Source organism: Silene latifolia, chromosome 11 (assembly GCF_048544455.1).
Source record: "Silene latifolia isolate original U9 population chromosome 11, ASM4854445v1, whole genome shotgun sequence".
NCBI classification, from domain to species: Eukaryota; Viridiplantae; Streptophyta; class Magnoliopsida; order Caryophyllales; family Caryophyllaceae; genus Silene; species Silene latifolia.
In genome coordinates, this window is record NC_133536.1 from 197,349,333 (window position 1) to 197,371,839 (window position 22,507).

At 36.4% G+C, this 22,507-nt stretch overlaps 3 protein-coding genes across 3 annotated transcripts; all 3 read left to right on the plus strand.

Annotated features, from left to right (window-relative positions):
• Positions 1-4,570, plus strand: LOC141612260 (calcium uptake protein, mitochondrial-like). The gene is made up of 7 exons (XM_074430993.1): positions 1-736; positions 1,739-1,806; positions 2,051-2,274; positions 2,393-2,476; positions 2,644-2,869; positions 3,253-3,549; positions 4,069-4,570. The coding sequence occupies exons 1-7, from the start codon at positions 328-330 to the stop codon at positions 4,282-4,284; spliced, it is 1,524 nt and encodes a 507-aa protein (XP_074287094.1). The 5' UTR covers positions 1-327; the 3' UTR covers positions 4,285-4,570.
• A 5,702-nt stretch (positions 4,571-10,272) lies between these two features.
• LOC141612263 (protein PHOX1-like) lies at positions 10,273-15,847 on the plus strand. The gene is made up of 3 exons (XM_074430996.1): positions 10,273-13,411; positions 13,671-13,914; positions 15,376-15,847. Exons 1-2 carry the CDS (start codon positions 11,350-11,352, stop codon positions 13,817-13,819), a joined length of 2,211 nt encoding a protein of 736 aa, XP_074287097.1. The 5' UTR covers positions 10,273-11,349; the 3' UTR covers positions 13,820-13,914; positions 15,376-15,847.
• A 554-nt stretch (positions 15,848-16,401) lies between these two features.
• LOC141612264 (uncharacterized) lies at positions 16,402-20,419 on the plus strand. The gene is made up of 8 exons (XM_074430997.1): positions 16,402-16,649; positions 18,259-18,343; positions 18,431-18,499; positions 18,631-18,743; positions 19,288-19,399; positions 19,476-19,619; positions 19,717-19,891; positions 20,090-20,419. Exons 1-8 carry the CDS (start codon positions 16,595-16,597, stop codon positions 20,213-20,215), a joined length of 879 nt encoding a protein of 292 aa, XP_074287098.1. The 5' UTR covers positions 16,402-16,594; the 3' UTR covers positions 20,216-20,419.
• The last annotated feature ends 2,088 nt before the right edge of the window (positions 20,420-22,507 follow it).

Genomic DNA, 22,507 nt, shown 5'->3' on the forward strand with positions numbered 1-22,507 from the left:
AAAAATGTGAATCCTGAAGCCGTTTGATTAGTTGAGCTCACAGTTTATGATTCCCAAATTCTATGGTCCGCCCCTCTTTATTTAGTCAACTTAACTCCACCCCCCAACCATATCTGTCTATCTATCTACATAATATAATCGTCATTATCATCATTCAACAACTAATTTACAAACTCAACACAATTACACAAATACAATTACAAATACCTTCCTTCCTTCCTTCATTAATCATTATTTCTCCTCCGTCTACCTCTTCGTGAGAACACCTACGACAAAAGATCTTTTTACACGAAACAAACATATTCACATTTCATCAACATTAATTCAATGTCTTTTCTACGATCAACTAAACCATCAATCCGCCACCTATCTTCCTCCATCAAACACCACCGCGTACGCTACCTCTCCACAACCGCGGGCAGCGGAGGAGGCGGCGGAGTTGACCCGGATAGTTCGTGGGTATTGAGATGGGTATCTGGAATTGCAGTTGGGTCAACTTTTGGTGCTTTATTATACCCTTTTTCACCTTATAATAATAACAATAATAATAATAATAATGATAATGATAATGATAAGAATGATGTTAATGATAATGTAATTGGCAGAATTAAAGGGAATTGTAAATCAATGTTATCCTTTGCTGATTGGTCAGCTGCTCCCACCTCAGCAGAAGCTCCTTCTACTTCTCATCCTCCTCTTTCTCTATCCTACAAGAAACCCAGGTTTCTCTTCAAGGGTATGTTCGTCTTTTCCTTATTTTATTTTTAATGGGAGGTGTTTTAATTCGAAGGTAAACAAATGAATGAGACGGTGGGATTATTAATTACGGGTTTGTTGCGAAAAGTAGAATTGTGATTAGTTTTGTGTTGGGATCTGTAGGAGATTGTATGTTTAGTAATTACATTAATGGTGATATTTTGTTAGATGCTGAATTGTTAAGCGTGATTATGTGTCAATCGTAGCTAAGAGTTCCGAAGGATTTCCATTTTTGGCCTTTCTCAGAATTTTTCGAAATGATCATGTCAAACCAGCAATGTAAATTCTTAAGAATGAATGCTCGATGTTGTATTGTTTTCGAAATTAATTCATTGCGTATTTGGTTACGGTTTGTAAGGATGATTCATGTTAACGGACACCTAATTAATTTGGTGGTGGCGTATTACTTGCTTAATTAAGGGTTTAGAAGGAATTTGTTGCATATTACGGTTTCAAAGGATGATTTATGTGGTCAACAATCCAATGTTTTGGGATTAATACTATGATGTTATTGTTGATTCTATTACTTGCTCATAGTGGCAATGAATTTGAGTAGTGTTGTAAACGCTAAATTGAAGCTCTAGGGTTTAGTCTTCAATCTTGATTGAAGGTCAATTGCTTTTTGTGCTAAACACCTTCGGTATTAATTGACTTTTGATGCATTTGCAATTTCCACCCTTTGTTTGAATAGAAGGATTTGAGTGGAAAGGGAGGGGAGAGAAGGGAAGGGAAATGCACAGAGGTAATTTTATCACAATGGACACAATCGATGAATTGAGAAAACGGGATGGGAGGGAGGAATTTTAATTAGCGTTGCACATTCTTTTGGATACAAAAATGGGAGGTAAAGGAACTCGAGGGAGAAGGAAGGGAAAGGAGGGAAGGGAACAAAGGGAGGATGGGGGGATGGATTGAGTGAGTTGTCTCTCCAAATCTCTTCTTTTATCCGTCTCAAGTCTTGAACTGTTCTTTTCTCTCGCAGATTCATATAGGAGGAAGGTCTTCTTTAAATACGAAAAACGTATAAGGACTAGGAGTCCACCTGAGAAGGTATATACTTAGCCATTTTAATCTTAGTCTTTTTTGTATCCTTATGTTCTTCATATACATACTAGGCTCTTCGAGATAGATGAACTATTAACATCCTAATACAGTGGAATATTTGATGAAACTTGACAATCTCATAGAGGATGCATTTTTAGCACTTAAAGCTTCAGGTGATCTCAGTTTCTGTACATTAATCTCGTACACATTTATACCCGAGTAACTAATTTTTGCCATGGATATCATAAAGGTATTTGAGTACTTCTCATCAGTTCGAAATTCAGATGGAGAAATACTGATGAAGCCATCTGATCTGATGCGTGCTGTTGTCCCCGTCTTCCCCCCTTCTGAATCCGAACTTGTCCGAGATGGGTATTTACCAGGAGAAAGGCCCCCAGGCGAGCTAAGATGTCCTACCTCCGAGTTCTTTATGCTTTTTGATGTGAACAATGATGGGCTAATATCGTTCAAAGAGTGAGTACTTTCTATTTCATGTACAATGTCAACTGATAATGTCCTTTTACGCATTTAATTTTTTCGCTGTTTGACATTCATTTGACCCGTTTGTAAATATTGTAATTTGTTTTGACAGATACATTTTCTTTGTTACTCTACTGAGCATTCCAGAATCCAGCTTCTCAGTGGCCTTTAAGATGTTTGATATTGACAATAATGGGTGCGTCTTATCTCACTGTTATTATAGAATCATTCAATATTGTCTTAGTTTTTCTTTTTTTTATAATTATTATACCTACACAAATGTTCTTTTTGTATCTTTTCACCCCTTTTCAGATTCCCCCTTTTTTTATAAAAAATGCTGACTTAGTTTGTACGTCATTCTAGAGAGATTGACAGAGATGAATTTAAACAAGTTATGGCGCTGATGAGAGCTCAGCATAGGCAAGGGGCTAATCACCGAGATGGGCTTCGTACTGGGATTCGTGCTGGGGTTAAAATAGGGGGAGCTGTAGAAAATGGGGGCGTGGTTGAGTACTTCTTTGGTGAAGATGGTGAAACACAGTTGCATCATGACAAATTTGTTCAATTCTTGAGGCATCTTCATGATGAAGTAAGTTTTAGAACTTTCCATTTGGTTACCTCCCTCCTCCACCAGGCACTCTTTTGTCTATGGCTTGCATCCCAAATTTATTGTCTTCATTCGACTCTTGTGGTCAATCACTGCCAGCTCTGACCATTAACTTCTCCAAGTATATGTAGCCAATGTAGGGGTAAAATGAACAATTTGCAATATTTAATTGATCAAAACAACTATTTCCGTTTTAGCATTTTCAAAGTTGGAAAGGTAGTATATTGGAAAAAAATATTGGTCAATGACAACATCGTTTGTCCATAAAAGTCAATAAAGACGATATATATGGGATGAAGCATTTTAGCATGGACGTTGCATCTCTTTATATAGGCTGGAGTTATGACCATGTAATATGCTCTCAGATTGTCAGATTGGAGTTTTCCCACTACGACTATAAATCACAAGGAACTATATCAGCCAAGGACTTTGCTCTCTCTATGGTTGCTTCTGCTGACATAAATCATATTAACAAGTTGCTTGATCGGGTTGATGATATAGACAACAATCCAAACCTTAGTAATGTGCGAGTTACAGAGCATGAATTCCGTAAATTTGCAGAGCTGCGTATGAAGCTGGAGCCTTTTGCACTGGCCTTGTTTGCTTATGGCAAAGTCAATGGCTTATTGACTAAAGCGGACTTCCAAAGAGCTGCCTCTCGGGTATTGCATTACTTATCTCTTTCTAGCTTAATTACTGCTTGAAAGTTTTTTCTTTTCTTAGTTTAGTTACCGATCAAGGAAGTAGCTAGGATTCCCGTTGGTATATTGCCATATTGGTATGAAAGAAATAGGAAGATGGCACGGATAGTTGATGATAGGCTTCCCCTCATTTTTTAGAATAAACACTGAAAAATCCTATACTGAAGTTATTCTAATCACAGCAAAAACAAGTGTTTGGCCAATATGTGCAGAATGTTTTTCCGCTTGGAATATTTGTAGCAGTACATGTAGAATGTTTTTTTCCATTAGGCTGTTATTTCCTAGTCGGTAATTTGTACGAGTATATGTTTTTGCGGTAATCCTTATACTAGACTCTTCCACCTAACATGGTTGAAAACTGTTATTTCCACAGTGCTGTGCGTATCTTAGATTATGTCTGCTTGATTGTCATCTTCATGAAGGTTTTGATTATTCTTCGATTCATTTTAATATTTAGTAATATTTGTTTTCTTTCTCCAGGTGTGTGGTGTCTCCCTCAGCGACAGTGTCGTGGATGTCATTTACCACGTGTTTGACTCAAATCGCGATGGAAACTTGAGCGCGGAGGAGTTTCTGAGAGTGCTGCAGAAACGAACGAAGGAAATTGCTCAACCTGTGGAAAGTGGCATTATGGGGTTTCTGAATTGCTGCTGGGACTGCAAAAATCGGTGCTCCCTTTCGCGGCTGCTTTCTTAATTTCTAACAACATTCGAGTTTCAAGCCAGAATGTCAATCAAGGATGCATTCGGAAGTAGAGTACTAATGAGAAAAGCTGATGTTGCAAAGTCGTAGTGTAAAAAGTTGTCCCCGGGTTGTAATTGTCACGAGAAATGTAACAAGAAATGGTAATTGGTAATCCAACCCCTCTTTGATGTGCTCTAGTTTATGCATAGTTATACACTAAACTTTTAAGAGACAACCTCCTAATTTGTAAAGGTTTTTTTGGCTTACGCTCTGATTTAGTAGTATTCCACATGTGAAAGTTCGTCTTGAAATAGCTGATGAATTGATGAATGATGATCGACCAGTACGGGCCATACGGCTTCGATCTTAGGGTAAAGGGTGTAACTTGGGCCATGGGACATCACCCTAGCATGATCCCAGCATGATAGTTTTCCGAGTTGGCATGGTCCAGGGTTACCGGATTCGCTCATGTATTCAACGAATCGCGAATTGTTGGAAGCGAATTCTATCTCGCTACTTATTGTAAATACATACTAACACACCTTTAGGATCGCGAATCGGTAACGGCTTTTTTCATAGCAAATCCGGTAACCATGGCATGGTTGGTGTTTCATCGAGCCGTAAGCTTGTACTGGGCATGATTTTTCAATCCATAGACCGATATAACCTAGTACGCTCTCCATTGGTCATGTGTTTACCTATTTCATTCAATCAATTGTTTACGTTTCTATATTAGGAATGTCTGAACAGACAATTTGATTCTCTACACACTCAATTTAGTCCAGTTAATCTAATAACCGGTCTTTTCCTCTTTTTTTTGGCCGGTAAAAAAATGACCGAGACGGAGGGAGTAGACTGAATGACGGATGAAAATAAAGCCGGGCTAAAAGTCGAAGCGACCGTGTCATTAGACTGGACTCTACCAACTTAGTCAACGGTCCAAAAGACGAAATAGACAATGACAAGATTGGAATATTAATGTATACGAGAAGGGTCAAATGCAAAGAGAAGAAGAATTATGTTAACATAAACCAACTGTGAGCTCATTAGATAGACGATTAATTATAACAAATAAAGTAGGTAATGGTTGAGTTAATCACGCAAAAGCTAAGAGAGAGACAGCTAACTATAGTTGGGAGTGAGGTGTGAGGACACCTTCGTGAGGACACCTTCGGCTTAATATATGTAGTGGGTTTGATGAGTTGGGTTGGAGCACTTAAGTTTTGGTAAATTAACTTTTCATCTTATTCATTTGCTTGTGTTTTTTTTACAATTTTTTTTAACATGTGTTATAAGAGTACACTATAAAAAAACTAATTAGAAAGCAAATTATAAGAATAATTCATTCATTAATTATGGTAAAACACGAGTAGTTTGTACATTAATTTCTGGTGATAAATTCTTAAAAAAAATTCAGCTCTAATAGTTTCTTATAAGAATACTTCATTCATTTAACTTTTTTTTTTTTTCATTTTAAGCTATGCAAGTTAATAGTAGATCTTTACATGTACAAGCTTTATCTCGAATATTTCTTAACTTTCTTATTTACTTGATTTTTTTTAATAAAAACAAAAATAAAGATAATATGGGAACAATATGGTTGAGGGTGAATTCACATTTAATTTTTTCACTTTTACAAATAATAGTCAAATGGTTTATTTTCCAAATGTAGACATTAGAATTTTAAAGTAAAGTACTCTAATCACATAAATACCGTAATAAGTAAAATTATACTGTGAAAATAAATTTCGTATTCAAATATTACAATAAGTCTTGCTTGTGACGGGTCGGATCTTGCGACGGGTATTTTGTGAGTGGAAATGGGTAGAGGGGACAAGGTGGACACCCACCCCATGTGCTCCTTCTCTCACCCCCTATGGGTTTTTTGTGAGACAATATGGTACCCGTCTCTTATTTGTGACGGATACCCTCCGTCACAAATAAGAATTTGTGCAAATATTATTAGTGGAGGATGGACATATCGGGTTATAAGTGGGCCAAGGAGATGACCTAAAATGAGGAAATGAGACGACAGCAAACCCAAATAAAAAAGGTAAAAGAGGTGGGCCAGGCCCAGGTGGGGAAATCTGAGTAGAATCAGGCTGGAAGGCGCCTCCACTTATCTGGCCTTCATCCTTCACTTTGATACCACCCGCGCGTGGCCCGCATCTTTTCACCTAATATGCCCCATAACTCAAGGAAGTATTCCCTCCATTCAACTCCACACTATCACTTTCTTTTTTCACGTTTGTCAACGCATCTTTTACGCGCTAAATATTATTAGCTGCGTATTTGTAAAAAATATAAAAGTTAGATATTTTTAATTTACTCGTAACGACGAATAAAACAAGATCCACATGAATATATTTCACTTATGTATTAGGAGAAAATTGAAATTGAATGCTTAACTATGATTAGTGTACAAAATAGATAATGGTAGTGTGTAGTTAAATGGAGGGAGTATAATTCTACCTGTAAGACTCCCTTATAACGGGTATGTCCGTCACAAGCTTGCAATGGGTTAAATATTATTCACATGGCTAGATAAGACAAAAGAGAATGTTATTCCCTAAACAATTTACATTTGTCTTATCTCCCCATGTGAGTAGTATTTAACCCGTCGCAAACTTATCACGGATATGTCCGTCACAAATGAGAATTTGTGTAATTCTACTTCTTTCGTCCCATTTATTTGTTTATAATATATTTACCATTTTAATTTGAAAATACTTGTAATTTGATCATTGACATAGTTAAATTCGTCTTTGTCCACTTATCATTCAATAACAATATATATAACTGGTCCCCTCAATTTTACTTGATTTTTATGCCAAAATCAAAAATAAATAAATGATCGGGATGGAGAGACTAGAGAGTGTATATATTCCCTCCATCTCGGTCATTTGTTTATCTATTCCATTTTAGGATATCTAAGTCAATTGTTGAAGTTTAGCTAAATGATGGGCGACTTGATTTGCCTTCCTTTAAATAAAAAGAGTTCCGATTATCTGTTTTATTTTCGTGTCCCATTTTATATTTTAACGGCTTTATTTTTTAACACCTCATGCATCCTTTTATGATATATAAATACCTTTAAAAATAAAAATTACTTAAAGCTAAGATATGGTTGGGAATGTTGTGATTGTTATTGTCAGCAGGGCCGTCTTCGACGTTTTCGGGGCCCTGTGCATAATTTCAAAAATAGGCTCCAAAAATATTTACATTACCTCAAATATGATGTAAATTTGTAAATTGCTACGAAAAAAACTCGTAATAAACGCAAGTTTTTTTGGCGAAACAAGAAACTCTTTATTTTCTTATATAAAAACACTACTCCACTAAATAGCAAGAAATAATGTTGTTGATCAGATGGTTCTACCTTCACACTTATGGTGTTTGGTTGGGGGTTCAAATCCTACCAACAACACTGCGACAAACATCATTCTCTGCTTCTACTTCGCGCTATATACTATACATATGCAACAGACTGAATTTCAGATTATGGGACCCCTCAAAATCGGGGGCCCTGTTCAATTGAACAGGTTGAACACCCTCTAAACCGGCCCTGATTATCAGAACGAAACATGGTTATTCCCAACTTAATTCATTTTATTTTATTGTATTTCAAATTAAATGGCCCTGTTCAATTGAACGAGTTAAGTAACTATTAATTCCCCCATTATTAACCCTGTTATGATTAAAGCGGTTAGTATTTTTTTTCTTAAACACTCCATTCATCATTTTGCTTATTTGTCTATTCTGATTTTAATAACTAAAAAGATGGCGACTTGTCCATCTTAGCTAACACTTTCTATGCCCTTTAGTTCGGACTTCACATAAAACTTTGTTGGCCAAAATATGTTCGTGGCACTTTATTTGCTATTCCCTTCATCCCAATTTTACTGTTTCCTTTTTTTCAAAATTTAATTATCCTCTTTTTAAATTTGGCAATGAAAAAGTTTGAACATATAATATTGTCCCTAAATTATTAAGTATCCCCTCCCTACCATAATAATATTATTGTCTCAACTTTTTTAACTCTATAGATAGAATATGTATTTTCACCTATTTTTCTTAAATCCTCACAAAGTAAAAAAAAAAGGAACAATAACCGTAGGATAAGGGGCAGTTAATGTATTATACAACTGGTTGTATATACAACTTATTTAATGTAGTCGAACTTTATTATAAAGTTATCGAGCTCTACTAACAAAATTATCGAGGTATGATACAAAGTTATTGAGTTTAAAAGAATAATTATTAAGTTCAATAATTTTGTAAAATAGCTCAATAATTTGTAAAATACCTCAACAACTTTATATGAGAGCTCAACAACTTTGAACTTGTTGTACAATGCTAATATACAACTGGTTGTAGGATAATATTTGTAGATAAGGGGAGTATTTCACTATTTCTTATACCTAGCATTTGGTTTAAAGAGACGCTAACATAAAAAAAGATTTGAAAGTTTACCATGGTTTAGTGTAGGAAAATAAGGAAATGCCTGTAGGAAATAATGTAATATAAAGAGATTCGAAAGTACAACTTAATATAAATAAAACCTTTATCTATATACAAAATCATTAGAAGTGTTTCATAAATAAGAATTTGTGTTCATTACCCAAACATATTATATTTACTGTTTATAATGATTAGAGGTGTTCTCGGACCGGGTTCGGGCCAGGTCGGGATCTTCTGACCAAGCTCGTAAGTGAGGCAGGTTGGGCCGGGCTGTGGGAGATATAACCCGGGCCAGGTCCGTGTTCTGTTTTAGGCGGGCCGGGCTAGCCTTACCATTTTTTTTGTTGCTAAAATGGCAGAGCATCTGAAAATTTAGGGCCAGGGCCAGACCCGAGCCAAATTACCTAAAATAATGGGCCAATGATAGGTCGGACCGGGTCAAGTTGTGTTAATGGCCAACTCTAATAAAGATGTGTAGGAAAAGTCAAACCCTCATTTCTCTAAATTTCTAGCAAGAATTTTTGCTCAAAATTACGGATATTCAATATTTGAGAGGAATTTTCAGTGAATTTTTCGATTGAGATACAATATCAACTTCCATTGTGTGAAAGGGATTGCCATACATTGAATTCTTAATTACTTAATTAAGATTAAGAATACTCCTATGCTTCATGCCTTTATAGTAACTTTTGTGTATCATTAGTAAATGGTAACCAGATTTATCACAAGAAAAATGAAATAATGTCCTGATTCAATAAAAGTCTCCTTTTTAGTGAGAATCGTTTTTCCGTCCCTTATTTCGGGGTTTTTCCATTTATTCATGGGGTTAGTTTCATCAGTAATATGGTCAAGAGTAGTTCGTTGATGGTTTGCAGCGTGTTCTTTCAAAGGGTAAAAGTGATTTGTCAACAATCTTTGGAACCAGTCAGAGGTAAATTTTATCTCATAAATCAAACGAAGGATCCCCTCAAAAGCTACATGAAGATAGCGATAATAGGGCCATGACCGAATTAATCGAATCTTTGTTTTGAGATCCCTAGTTTATAAGAAAATTATTTTTCTTTGGTTTCCATTAGATTTGTTTTCGATTATAATTATTCTTTATAAGTGCCGTATGACGTTCTATTAATGAATTGTTCTTTTCTCTAAAAAAAATAAAAAAATATAGAGCCGACTAAAATAATCAACTCTACCCCGTAAAAAGGTGTCATAGACGATCGTGTAGCTATTTAAACATTTTGAAAAATTGCAATATACTCCCTTCATTCAACTCCACAAGGCCATTATGCTGTATCACGTTTGCCAACGCATCTTTTACTTGGCAAATATCTTTAGTTACGTATTTGTAAAAATTATAAAAGTTAGATATTTTTAATATACTCTTAAAGACGAATCAAATAAGATCTCACATGAATATATTTTCACTTATGTATCGAGAGAAAATTGATGTTAAATGTCCGCTTGTGAATAGTGTGCAAAAGAGATAATGGCCTTGTGGAGTTGAATGGAGGGAGTACATGGAATACAAATCACGGATTTACGTTGAACTTTCATAATCATTAATCACCCCCAAAATTCTCTAATAATTTTCTCACTCGCTTGAACAAATCGCGTGGGTCTAAAACCGTTATAGTATGGTTTGAAAATGTCCAAGTTGGAGGCAAGTGTAGAAGCCTACGCAAGAAGAGGACGGTGGTAGCTTGCCTTCAAGTTTTGGCATATTTTCATCATCTCATCTCATCTCATCATATAATCATAAAAAAACCAATAAAGATAAAAGAAAAAGACCAAAGATTTCTTAGTTTTTCTTACACTACACATACACCTCAAGTTTTATTTTTCTTATACTTCACACTATTTTATTCATTTCCCACATTATTCTCTGCTGCACAATTCTTCTCATATATTGTCTTCTCGAAATACGGTTTCTGTTCCCTTTTATTCCTCTATTAATATTAATATATATTCCCTTTTTTCAGTAATTTATTCTGTCCTATTGCTCAATTTGTTGTTACAACTTGGAAATTTGAGCTAAAGTTTGTGTCTTTTTTCTTCTTCTTGTTTATCGTATTCTTCTTGTTTGTTATCTTTCAAATTTGGCAAGTTTAGGAGTTGGGTTTTGTGTAATTTGTCCATTTCTCATAGAAATATTTGAACTTTCTATGTTTTTTTGGCATATTGGTTTGATTTTAGGAGTTGGGTTTGTGTAATTTGTTCATTTCTCATACAAAGATTTGAATTTTCCATGTTTTTTGGCATATTGGTTTGGTTTTAGGAATTGGGTTCTGTGTAGTTTGTTCATTTCTCTTAGAAAGATTTGAACTTTTTATGTTTTTTTGGCATATTTGTTCGACTCAAGGAGTTGGGTTTGTGTAATTTGTTCATTTCTCTTAGAAAGATTTGAACCTTTTGTGTTTTGAGGCATATTGGGTTGATTTTAGGAGTTGGGTTTCGCGTAATTTGTTCATTTCTCTTAGAAAGATTTGAACTTTTTTATGTTTTTGGGCATATTTGGTTGATTTTAGGAGTTGGGGTTTGGGCAAAAGTTTGGTTGGTGTTCATAAAACTCAATTTTTGAGATTTGGGTAGTGAGTTAGTGAACTTGTTAATTTAGTGATGGGGAAACCAATTGGTAAGAAGAAACCTGAAACTCCTTTGCAAGAAAGCGGTTCGAAATCGAGCAAAGGCTCAAATAGAACCTCAAAAGCATTTGATGAAGATACAGCCATCTTCATTACTATGTCTCAGGAGCTTAAGGAAGAGGGTTATAAGTTATTTCAGAAACATGATTATGAAGGGGCCATGTTAAAGTATGAAAAGGCTTTAAAATTGCTTCCAAATAACCATATAGAGGTAGCTAGTTTGAGGACAAATATGGCTGCTTGTTATATGCAAATGGGTTTAGGGGAATTTCCGAGAGCGATAAGCGAGTGTAATTTGGCATTGGAGGTTGCCCCTAAGTATAGCAAGGCTTTGTTGAGGAGGGCCAAGTGTTTTGAGGCTTTGAATATGGTGGGGTTGGGTTGGAGGGATGTAAGTCTTGTTTTGAATATGGAACCTAATAACCAAAATGCTTTAGAGATTAGTGATGGCTTGAAGAAGATTATGGAAGAGAAGGGTATTCAGGTGGAGGAGATTGAAATTGCAAGAACCCCTGAAAAGGTTATCTCAAAGATTACTTCTCCAAGTAGTACGCCTTCTCGTGAAACCCCAATGTCTCCAAAAGAGAAGAAGATAGTCAAGGAGAAGTGGTCGTCGAAGAAGAAGAAGAGGAGGAGTCTTGTTGTTGAGGATACTAAACATGAACTTGTTGTTGAGGAGAAGAAGGTGGAAGTTGTGAATAAACCTCAGCAAGTTAAGCAGAAAAAGAGGGATATTAAGTTAAAATATAAACAGGTTGAGGATAAGTCCAAACCCGAGGATAAGGAGGTTGTGCAAGAGAAGATTAGGGTTAAGGAAGAGAAAATTGTTGCTAGGACTGTGAAGTTGGTTCTTGGTGATGACATAAGGTGTGCACAATTGCCTATTAATTGTAATGTGCTTTTAATGAGGGATGTTGTTCGTGACCGATTTCCTACTTTGGAAGCTGCCCTTGTCAAATATAGGGATGGTGAAGGTGATTTTATCACAATTACCACAACTGAAGAACTGAGGAAGGCGGAACGATTATGTGAAGCACATGGTTCTCTGAGGCTATATATTTCAGCAGTTACTGCTGATCAAGAACCGGTTTATGATGGTTTTGCTAACGGGGAAAGTTTGAAATCGGAGAAGAAAGTTTATGATGATATAAAGAATGAGAAAGATTCGACTTGTGTTGACAGTTGGATTATCCAATTTGCACAGCTCTTCAAAAATCATGTTGGGTTTGATTCAGACTCATACTTGGACCTCCATGAGGTTGGAATGAAGCTTTACTCAGAGGCTATCGAAGACACGATTTCTAGTGAAGATGCACAGGAGCTCTTTGACATGGCTTCTGATAAGTTTCAAGAAATGTCAGCTTTGGCCCTGTTTAATATGGGCAATGTTCATATGTCTAAGGCTAAAAAGTTGGCTCCCATTTCAGAGGACAATTCTGGAGAATCATTGCATTTACAGATTAGTTCAGCCTTTGAGTGGGCAAAAAAGGAGTACACAAAAGCCGGGATGAGGTATGAAGAAGCCCTTAAGATCAAACCCGACTTCTATAAAGGCCACCTTGCCCTAGGGGTGCAGCAATTTGAACAAGCAAAGCTGAGTTGGCATTATGCTCAGAAGGCAGCTTCTGATGTGGAGCATGATGCGGCTCAAGAGATTCTTTTGTTGTACAACAAGGCTGAGGACAACATGGAAGCTGGAATGCAAATTTGGGAGGAAATGGAGGAGCGACGTTTAAATGGACTCTCTAAGGAAGAGAAGTATAAGGCTAAGCTAGAGAAATTGGGTTTGGATGGTCTACTGAGAGATTTGTCTGCAAATGAAGCTTTGGAGCAGGCTGCAATTATGAGGTCACAGATATACATTTTGTGGGGAACATTGCTGTACGAGCGATCAGTGACTGAGTTCAAGTTAGGGTTGCCATCTTGGGAAGAATGTTTAGAGGTTGCTGTCGAAAAGTTTGAACTTGCTGGTGCTTCCCACACAGACATAACTGTTATGATAAAGAACCATTGTTCTAGCAACACTGCTCCGATAGGTAAATTTCCTATACATCTTGTTCATGAAAGAACAAAAATACTCACTAAGACAGTTTTACATATGCATTAATGTAAAACTGCATGTTATTTATCAATATTCAGTATAAAAAGTAGCACCTGAAAACTGCATGTTATTTATGGTTTATGATATATTTGTACAAAACCGTTTTATAAAGAGACGTTTTGAGGCAATGAATCTCTTCGTTTTTGACACCTTGAAATGGTTTCTTATTTCCTAATGGTTTTCTTCTATTGTAGGGTTGGCGTTCAAAATTGATGAAATTATTCAGGCATGGCATGAGATGTACGATGCAAAAAGGTGGAAGATTGGGGTTCCGTCTTTCAGGTTGGAGCCACTGTTTCGCAGGAGAGTTCCAAGATTAAATCAAATTTTGGAGCATCTTTGAGTATACTGTATATATGGTAATACTTTGCATTGTCTAGACGGGTAATAGCATCAGCATAATATCTCGTTGCTGACTGGTGTTGCCAAATTATACAGGTAGCTTCTTATATTCTCTGAGTTTTTTTTTTTTTTTTTTGTTTGGTCATAATCTCCTCGGTGGTTCAATCTCATCACGTATCACTACTTTTATGTAGTCCTACATTGAGAATTAAGGCGTCACATTTTTTCAATATAGAAGCTATAGAGAAACCTGACAGTCTACTTAGAACTTAGAAGTGGTCACTGGTCAATCACTTGGACATTTGTCGATGATTGAAATGATATTGCGCATCTCTAACTTATGATAAATTTTGTTTCTTTATGCTTGAATTAAAGATCTCAGCCGACTCCAGATCATTTTAGGCTTTTAGGGACTAAAAGACTTGATAAAATCCTAACCAATAATTGTAATGTTGATGTGATGATAGCTAAAAAAGTCTATTTGGCTTATGGGAATAACCAAACAAGCTAGTAAGCTGTCCATTTTGTCGGTTTTCATTTTATGTGGGTAAATCGATTTTGACCTTTTCTTGCATCTTCATGGAATATTTCTTGCATCTTTTCCTGCCGTTGGGGTCTATAGTGTTTGGTATTTGGTACTTGTGTTCAAGCGTATTACGTAGTATATATATAAACAATCGAAGAAATGGAAGTGGTTTTGCTGGTTTATAAGCAAGGTTGTACCTTCCCCAAGTAGACGACCTTTTAGGCTGAATGATGTTAACAAGTCACTTGTTTGATGGAACACATATTTAACTATGCAAGGGAGAGATCGTTGGGTTATCCGACTCTAATTCATGCTCGAGATGTAGGCCATGTAGCTATATTTTGGGTAAACTCTCCTGTGTTTCAGTGGCTTTCGAAACTTCACTTTCTGATAAAGGTTCTACTGACCTCGAATTTGGTGGCGGCATTGAGCAAAACAACAAAGACTCGGTGAACTTTGAATAAAACATTAACATCTCACTTTGTTCACATGAAATCTTTTTGCTGCAATATGGTTCTGGGTTTATAATGGAATAAATCAAGAGTGGCTGCGCTTCTTTCTTTTGTGAAGTAGCGGTCCTTCAATGCAGTTCTCGACGCAATTTTCATTTTGGGTCATTCGGAAACGGCCTCTTTGTGTTGCTAACACAAGGGTAAGGCTGCGTACATCCGACCCCTCCTTACCCCGCAATTTGCGGGAGCCATTGAGGCACTGGAGTATGTTGTTGTTGTATGGTTCTGGGTTTGCTTTCTCATTTGATAGCTTGAAATAAATTTGCCCCTTGATTCATCGAACTGACGATGAAACAAAGTGAGAAGTTGTCTAAAATTGAGAACCAAAAGTAGAATTTCTGAAATGTTAGGACATCGAAATGGAATAAGCTTAAACCTCAAGACACTTATAGTAGAAGTTTTCCTTGCACTAATGTAATGTAATATCCGCAGACTGTTATCTTATATGTAAAGCTAGTTGACTGCTATAGCCTTCAATTATGTTTTTGGAATATAGTTCCTGATGAAAATTATTTGCAGGTTTGGTAGGTGTCATCCATCTCCGATCATCGGTGTATGTAGGTTTTGCCTGTCGAAGGACAGAAGGTTTATCAAACAATTGGTTTTATATCAGAAGACTGTGATTTCCAGTTCAGTTTACTTCTCTATACATTTTCTATTTCCCCGACATGACTATCGAAGAATAACATCTTCATTTGGAGCTCTGTTGATGGTCTACAGTCATAGTTTGCATCATATAGTCTTTAAGATTGGAACAAATATAATCATTCATGGAAGATAGATATATCCACACAGGATTTTGGGAATGCTTTGGTGTCATTCTTTCTCATTCATTTTGCTTGATTCTCAGTTTTATATAGCAATCGTACTTGTATTGGATTGGTTCAAGGATTCTACATGGGAAGAATCCATTTTTTTGATTTACTCTATACTCGATACTCTGAAAGAGTGAATTTATTTCTTTTCATTATTTATATAAACCTGTTTCAAAGTTGGTGACCGCGTGCAAAAGTGAAAATCCAGAATTTTATGACAACACTATTCTGTGAATACTGAATCGTATTGCAGTAGCACTGAAATCGGCCTTTAGCATCTTGATCAGACCATCAAAGATTTGCTAAACCAAACAAAGGGAATTGTCCCTCTCCAAATCCCCTCCCACCGCGTCCCTTCAAATTCTACAATCCAAGCAACGGGTAATGGAACCGAGACGCTTTCCCATATCTAAAGTGCATCGAGTGTAAAACCCGGGTTATTGGGAGAAGATTCTTGGCAGCTAGGGTGGCAACGATTTAGAAACTCGCCTCATTTCCCACCTTGTACTGGGTCAGTTCAAGATATATTATTAAGCTATTTTGGCGCGTGTGTTAGTGCTTAAATCGAAAAATTTAATTTGCATATTATATTGTAAGAAGTACGGAGTAGTATTTTACTTCGAATAATCTACTCAAATACTGATAAAGTCAGTAAAATATAATTCAGATCGGTTCAGTTTTATCCGAACTCCTTTCATTACATAACAAAACCGATAAATTACCCTTAAAACCAAAAAAAAAATAAAAAAAAATTCCCTGAAGAGAAAAAAATCATAACGGAATCATCATCAAAAATACAGTGTTGTTCAAATATTCTTTCACGCAAGCACCACTTCACAATTATTCCAATTTCCAATTACACTAATTAAGTATTAAAACCCAGAAAATCTCAATTGTGATTAGGGTTCTTGTTCATCAACAAAATGGGTGAGATCATCAGGAAAGCTTCCCATGCTGGTTCTTGGTACACCAACAATCGTAAGATATCTTTCTTTCAATTTTTGTACTTCTTTTTCCTGGGATTTTGTAATCTTTCATGCTATGCCTCTTTATTACTGGGAAATTTGATATTGAGAATTTGAATTTTGATTTTGCTGATTACTATTAGTTGGATTAGAAAGTTTGGAACTTTTAATTTCTGGGATGTTAAAATAGAAATTAAAGAGTTTAAATTGTTAGATATTGATGATTTTTTTTAGTATGATTGAAGCTTTTGGTATTGTTTTCGTGTTTTCTGATTTGTTGGGTTGTTAGAATTTGATTAATCATCTATACAATAGCACACAATTTCATTTGAGACGGGTTTTAAGCTTAAGACGGCCTCTTTCCGTGTCATGTAGCTCATTTAGTGATAGCTATACTGTCTATCGTTGGAAGTTTAAGACGGTCTTAAGCAAGACTAGCTCGGTACGCGCTTTTCAACTGGTTTCCCATCAACGTTTTTTGTTCAATGCAACTGAACAATTTGAGCTTTTCATCAGCTAAGAAATAGGAGTAGATTAACAGACTTTTTAGAGTTTTTTCGGAAAGTAATTCCGGGTAAATGGTTTCAATTGCATATTGGATAACATTATCATATAATTAACTCCATAACCAATATTTGGCTGACTGGCTGAACTTAGTTCATAGTTTCATACATCTTGACTTTGGGAGTTAGTTGTAAGAGAATCTTATTCTCTGTTGGCATGCTAAGGAGAACTAATCGCCCCTGGTACTGCTCCATTAAATATATGAATGTACGGCATTTGGAAATATGTAAGGCGTACTTAAAAGTTAAAACTGCATTTCCTCAAGCTCCAATAGCTCGTGCTTTTGGAGCAATGGTTTAGCAGTGATAACCATGGACCATGGTTGTCTGGTGTAGTAGCTGAAACTAATTTGAATGGTTCAGAAGATAATTTAAATGCAAGTCGTACTCATAGTGATTACTGATGACGGATACTTATTTGATGTATAACTGACGTGTCTATTTCTAATGTTCAATGGAGTATGTTAATGAGATTCATGGATTGGAGATGAGCTATGGGATTGGGACTCTGTTATGGTTGTATTAAATTAATACTGAGAATCAGACATTTCTGTTCGCTTTTTGGTCATATTGGAAGTGTCCTGGTACCATGTTAGATAGGGCCTACCAATCTGAATAATAGTAGGGTTGAGACATTGACATGCCATTTGTGTAACTCGTATTCTGGCCACTTCTTTGAGGATTCTTTTCTTGTTGTTTTTAAACATGTGTAACCGTTTGTATTTTTGTAGGGCTGTAATTTTGGGCATGTAGTTGATAGAATATGTAGTAAAGTAGATGTACGATGTGATCCTCAATGCAGTTTTTACTATGAAATTATGAATAGTCCTTAAACTGCCTCTTTGTGGGTTCAACATGGGGCCAAGATTGCGGTCGTCCGTCCTGTTAACAAGCAATACGTGGAAGCCTTTTTGGGCACACTGCAATGTTATTGTATTTGATTGAATGTTATGAGGTTTTACCTTGCTATCATGGCTGTTTAGTCGTAAGGTTGTGCAATAGGGTTTGGTTTTTTTATTCCTCTTGCATTTTTAAGGCAGGCTTATCTTTTCTTTTCAGCTAGCAAGTTAGCTTTGGAAATAGAGAGTTGGCTTCAAGAAGCTGACCTCAGCAAATCTTCTGATGTACGAGGAGTTATTGCTCCGTAAGTATTTGTGCAGTTTACTTTATATGGCATCTAATCTTTGTGTGGCGAATGTCATCTTTACCATCGGAAACTCTCTATAACCAGGCATGCAGGATACTCATATTCCGGCCGTGCAGCTGCTTATGCATTTGGCAACATTGACCCAACTAACATGTAAGTAATGTCTTCAGGACAAAAGCTAAATAAAAGAAAAGAAATACTAAATTGTGGTCGGAGATTAAAATTTGAATTTGTATCTTATTTTTGTTACTCTGAGTTGCTGATAAACACTACGTTCCTTTCAGCAAGCGCATTTTCCTGCTTGGTCCATCGCATCACTATTATACCCCAAAATGCGCTCTTTCGAGTGCCACAGTGTACAAAACCCCTATAGGAGATCTCCCAATTGATCTTGAAGGTATGCGCTTGTAATTATTTGTCTCTCTTCCTTGTATATTCCAAAGTCTCTTCTAGAACAACTACTATGGTGGTTCTAAGTCCTCCTACTTATGGTGGGACAGGAAGGCTTATATATATGTATGCTTTTGATACTGTCAACACTAAGAACACCGATAGGTTGTTTCCGCAAGACCTAATGATAGTTGCATTGACAGACTAATACTTTGCAGTAGAACAAACCCGTGGGGTTTAATGAGCCATTTTGTTTTATTCCAAAACCAAAAGTAATAAGCGTTTGGCTCGTTGTAAACTGTAAAGGAAAATGGTTGTGTAAAATATAACTGAACTCTTCTACACTTAAAAATTGGCGTTGTTATACAATTACCTGGATCTTAGTAAAATCTTTGTCACTTATGTTGAGAGCGTTTTAGTGGATCGGAGTAGTTAGCTCCAAAACAATCATAATTCAAGCGACTGTGTGACATTGCTACATTATTTGTTGTCAAATCATTATGTGCTTATCGAAAGATTAATCAAATGTACTGCGCTTATTGGCAAAACAGTAATTGAGGAGCTCAAGACAACTGGGAAATTTGAAATGATGGATATTCGGGTTGATGAGGCTGAACATAGCATGGAAATGCACTTGCCTTATCTTGCGAAAGTGTTCGAAGGGTAACACTAATATATCTGTTATTCTAGTTTGTGGATTATACATTGCCTCTTACACTTACATCTGAAAATACTGCAGACATCCAGTGAAAGTTGTTCCAATCTTAGTTGGTGCAGCAAGTGCTGAAAACGAGGCCTTATATGGGCAACTACTGGCAAAATATATAGATGATGACAGCAATTTCTTTTCAGTGTCATCCGATTTTTGTCACTGGGGTTCCCGGTTTGTCATTTTCTCGAAGCTGTTTTTTTATGATGCCTGTCTTATTCCTGATTATAGTTTCATTTTAAATACTAAATGACTCGATTTTATTACTTAGTTTCAACTACACATACTATGAGAAGAAACATGGAGCCATCCACAAGTCCATTGAAGCGTTGGATCGAATGGGCATGGATATTATAGAAACAGGAGATCCCGATGCATTCAAACAGTATTTATTGGAGTTTGATAACACTATTTGTGGTCGTCATCCTATCAGTGTTTTCCTTCATGTAAGTTTAATATATGGAGCCTTCGTTACATCGCTTTCTTTAGGCCAAATAATAATCCATGTTCTTACTTCTTACTCCGTAGTGTACTTAACTTGATGAAGTAACTGAAATGATCTTTTTTTTTTTTTTTTTTTACCTTTTGAGTGTATTTATAGTTTTCAATGTCGCTGTATCTAACAATTCATTCTAATTTTTCAGATGATGAAGAATTGCTCGACTAAGATGAAGATTCGATTCCTTCGATATGAACAATCGAGCCAATGCAAAAGCATGAGAGATAGCAGTGTAAGCTATGCTTCAGCAGCAGCCAAGGTAGAACCTTGATACCTGAAAGTCTAGCTTCTCCTGCGATGCATTTTAGTCAGTAGGGGACTTGATTATATTTCTCGTCTCTTTTCAACCTTCCTAAGTTGTAACTTTGGTTTTTATTTACGTTTCAACTTTTAAGTTCAGAGTTAATAGAACTCTTGGTGCAACTGTGATTCTGTGAATACCATGCAGGAATTGACAACAGTAGACATTCGTCAAGATCACTGGTTTAACTTATAAATAAATGCTAATTTCAATTAAAGAAGAGTCTTGCAACTACAGGTGCTAGCCGATGCAAGACTCTTCTTGGCAGAGGCCTGATCCACGATCACCTCTAATTTCACGAGTTACGCGGCCACATTTTATGGAGTTGCTAGCTATATTTATACAGCTGCTTTCAAATATCTCTCATTTTTAATTTATCTGTTATTAGGGAAAAATAGTTTGGATTGGATGGAAATGAAATACTCGCAATCGATAGCATTCCATTCAACAATATACAGGCTGAAGGAGAATACTCATTACACAGCATATAAGATCCACTGGATATGGATTTTACTTCATAACAACTGTGATCATTAATGAAAACAGTACTTGCTTCAGTTTGTGATTCACATGGTAAGGCGTAGAACGGGTTTATCGAGGTGTTGGCCGCGCTTAGACCTGACAAGATGACTCAAAGCTTTAACATAACGCTTAACGAACCTCTTGAATTTCACATTTTGTGTACCACCATCAGGCCTCTTGATCACCAACTGAAGTTGTTTCTCGTCTGCAAAATGCTTGCTGAGAACTGCCCGACCCTTGTCTTTCTCTCCAGATGTATCCTGATCTAGCCCGTCAACTTTGATGAACTGCTTAAGCTTCCCACGTCCAGTAATCTCTTCCGCATCTTTCTCAACTTCTTCTGAACAATCTGAATGACTCGCAGGAGTGACCTTATCTTCGCCTTTGGTCAAATTAGAGCCTCTTCTGGTTCGCTTTGATTTGGTTATATCGAAAGAGTGTTTGCAGGAGCTGCATTCACTCGTCATCGTGTCGGGATGCTTAATTCCTCTGAGAATGAGTTTAGATTTAAGGGGAGTGGTGAAATTAAGGGGAAGTATCTAGGCCATACCCATAGATGTTGCTTAAACAACAAATGATAAGAGTGATTAGTGTAGTAATGCTAACATTAAGGGTAAACCATCACTTTTGTAGGTCCTTGATCTGTCAATTGCAACCTTTAAACTTAAGAGATCTTACCAAATACAACATAGTCACTCTTTACCTTCTAAGAGTGACACTATGAAACATGAACATTAATGCGCTCAGAGCTATAGTTTTTCTTTACAGCTGTCAAAAAAAAAAAAAAAAAAAAAAAAAAAGAGCTATAGTTTTTCGCAAATTCTCACAAATTTGGGACGGGTCAAATACTACCCATATCACCATATGGATATACAGGACGCATTCTGTTTTGTCTTATCTACCCATATGTATAATATACTAGTAATTGATCCGTCGCAAGCTTGTGATGATTTACCCGTTAAAAGGGAGACTTGCGGTTAGTTTTCAGTCAGGTACACAATGACACAAGGCCTAGATCACTGTTAGTCTGTTAGCAATACATTAACCAATAATCAACCAAATAGCTTTGGTGTCTCATATTGATTGTAACCTGTACTCCTAAGTCCCAAGTATTAGCTACTATTTTATGAATTACTTCAATTTGATTAAAAAGTTTGAAATCTAAATAAATACGGAGTATTATGTAGGAAGTTCTCTACAAATTCTATTCTAGAGCGTCGTTTTTCACGTTTTAAATCTACAATTTTTTAAATTAAATACCAAGCTCAACGAGTCAATTCTCTAAGGGTCCGTTTGGATACAATTTTAGGAGGGAATGGGAGAGGAGGGGGAGTGAGGAGAGGTGAAGGGAGGGGAGAGAAGGGGAGGGCAAATGGGATGTGGGTGTTTGGATAACAAAAATTATAAAGGGAAATGGAAGGGGAGGAAGGAGGGAGATGAAGAATGGATGGAGGATTGAAGGATGTTGGTGGTATAATTAGAGTCCAAATAATGTTTTCTTTCCAAATCTTGCCACCCTTGGAAAGATTATAGTTTGTTCTACAGGAGGGAAAATAAGTCCTCTCATTTCTCTCCCCTTCCATTTCCTTTCTCCCATATTTTTTATCCAAACAAAGAAAATTAAATCCCTCCCTTTCCCTCCCCTTCTCTCCAATTCCTTCAATCCAAACGGACCCTAAGAGATTGTTTCACATTATCATAATACGGGAGTCATACACTACATTAAAACGGGAAATTAGA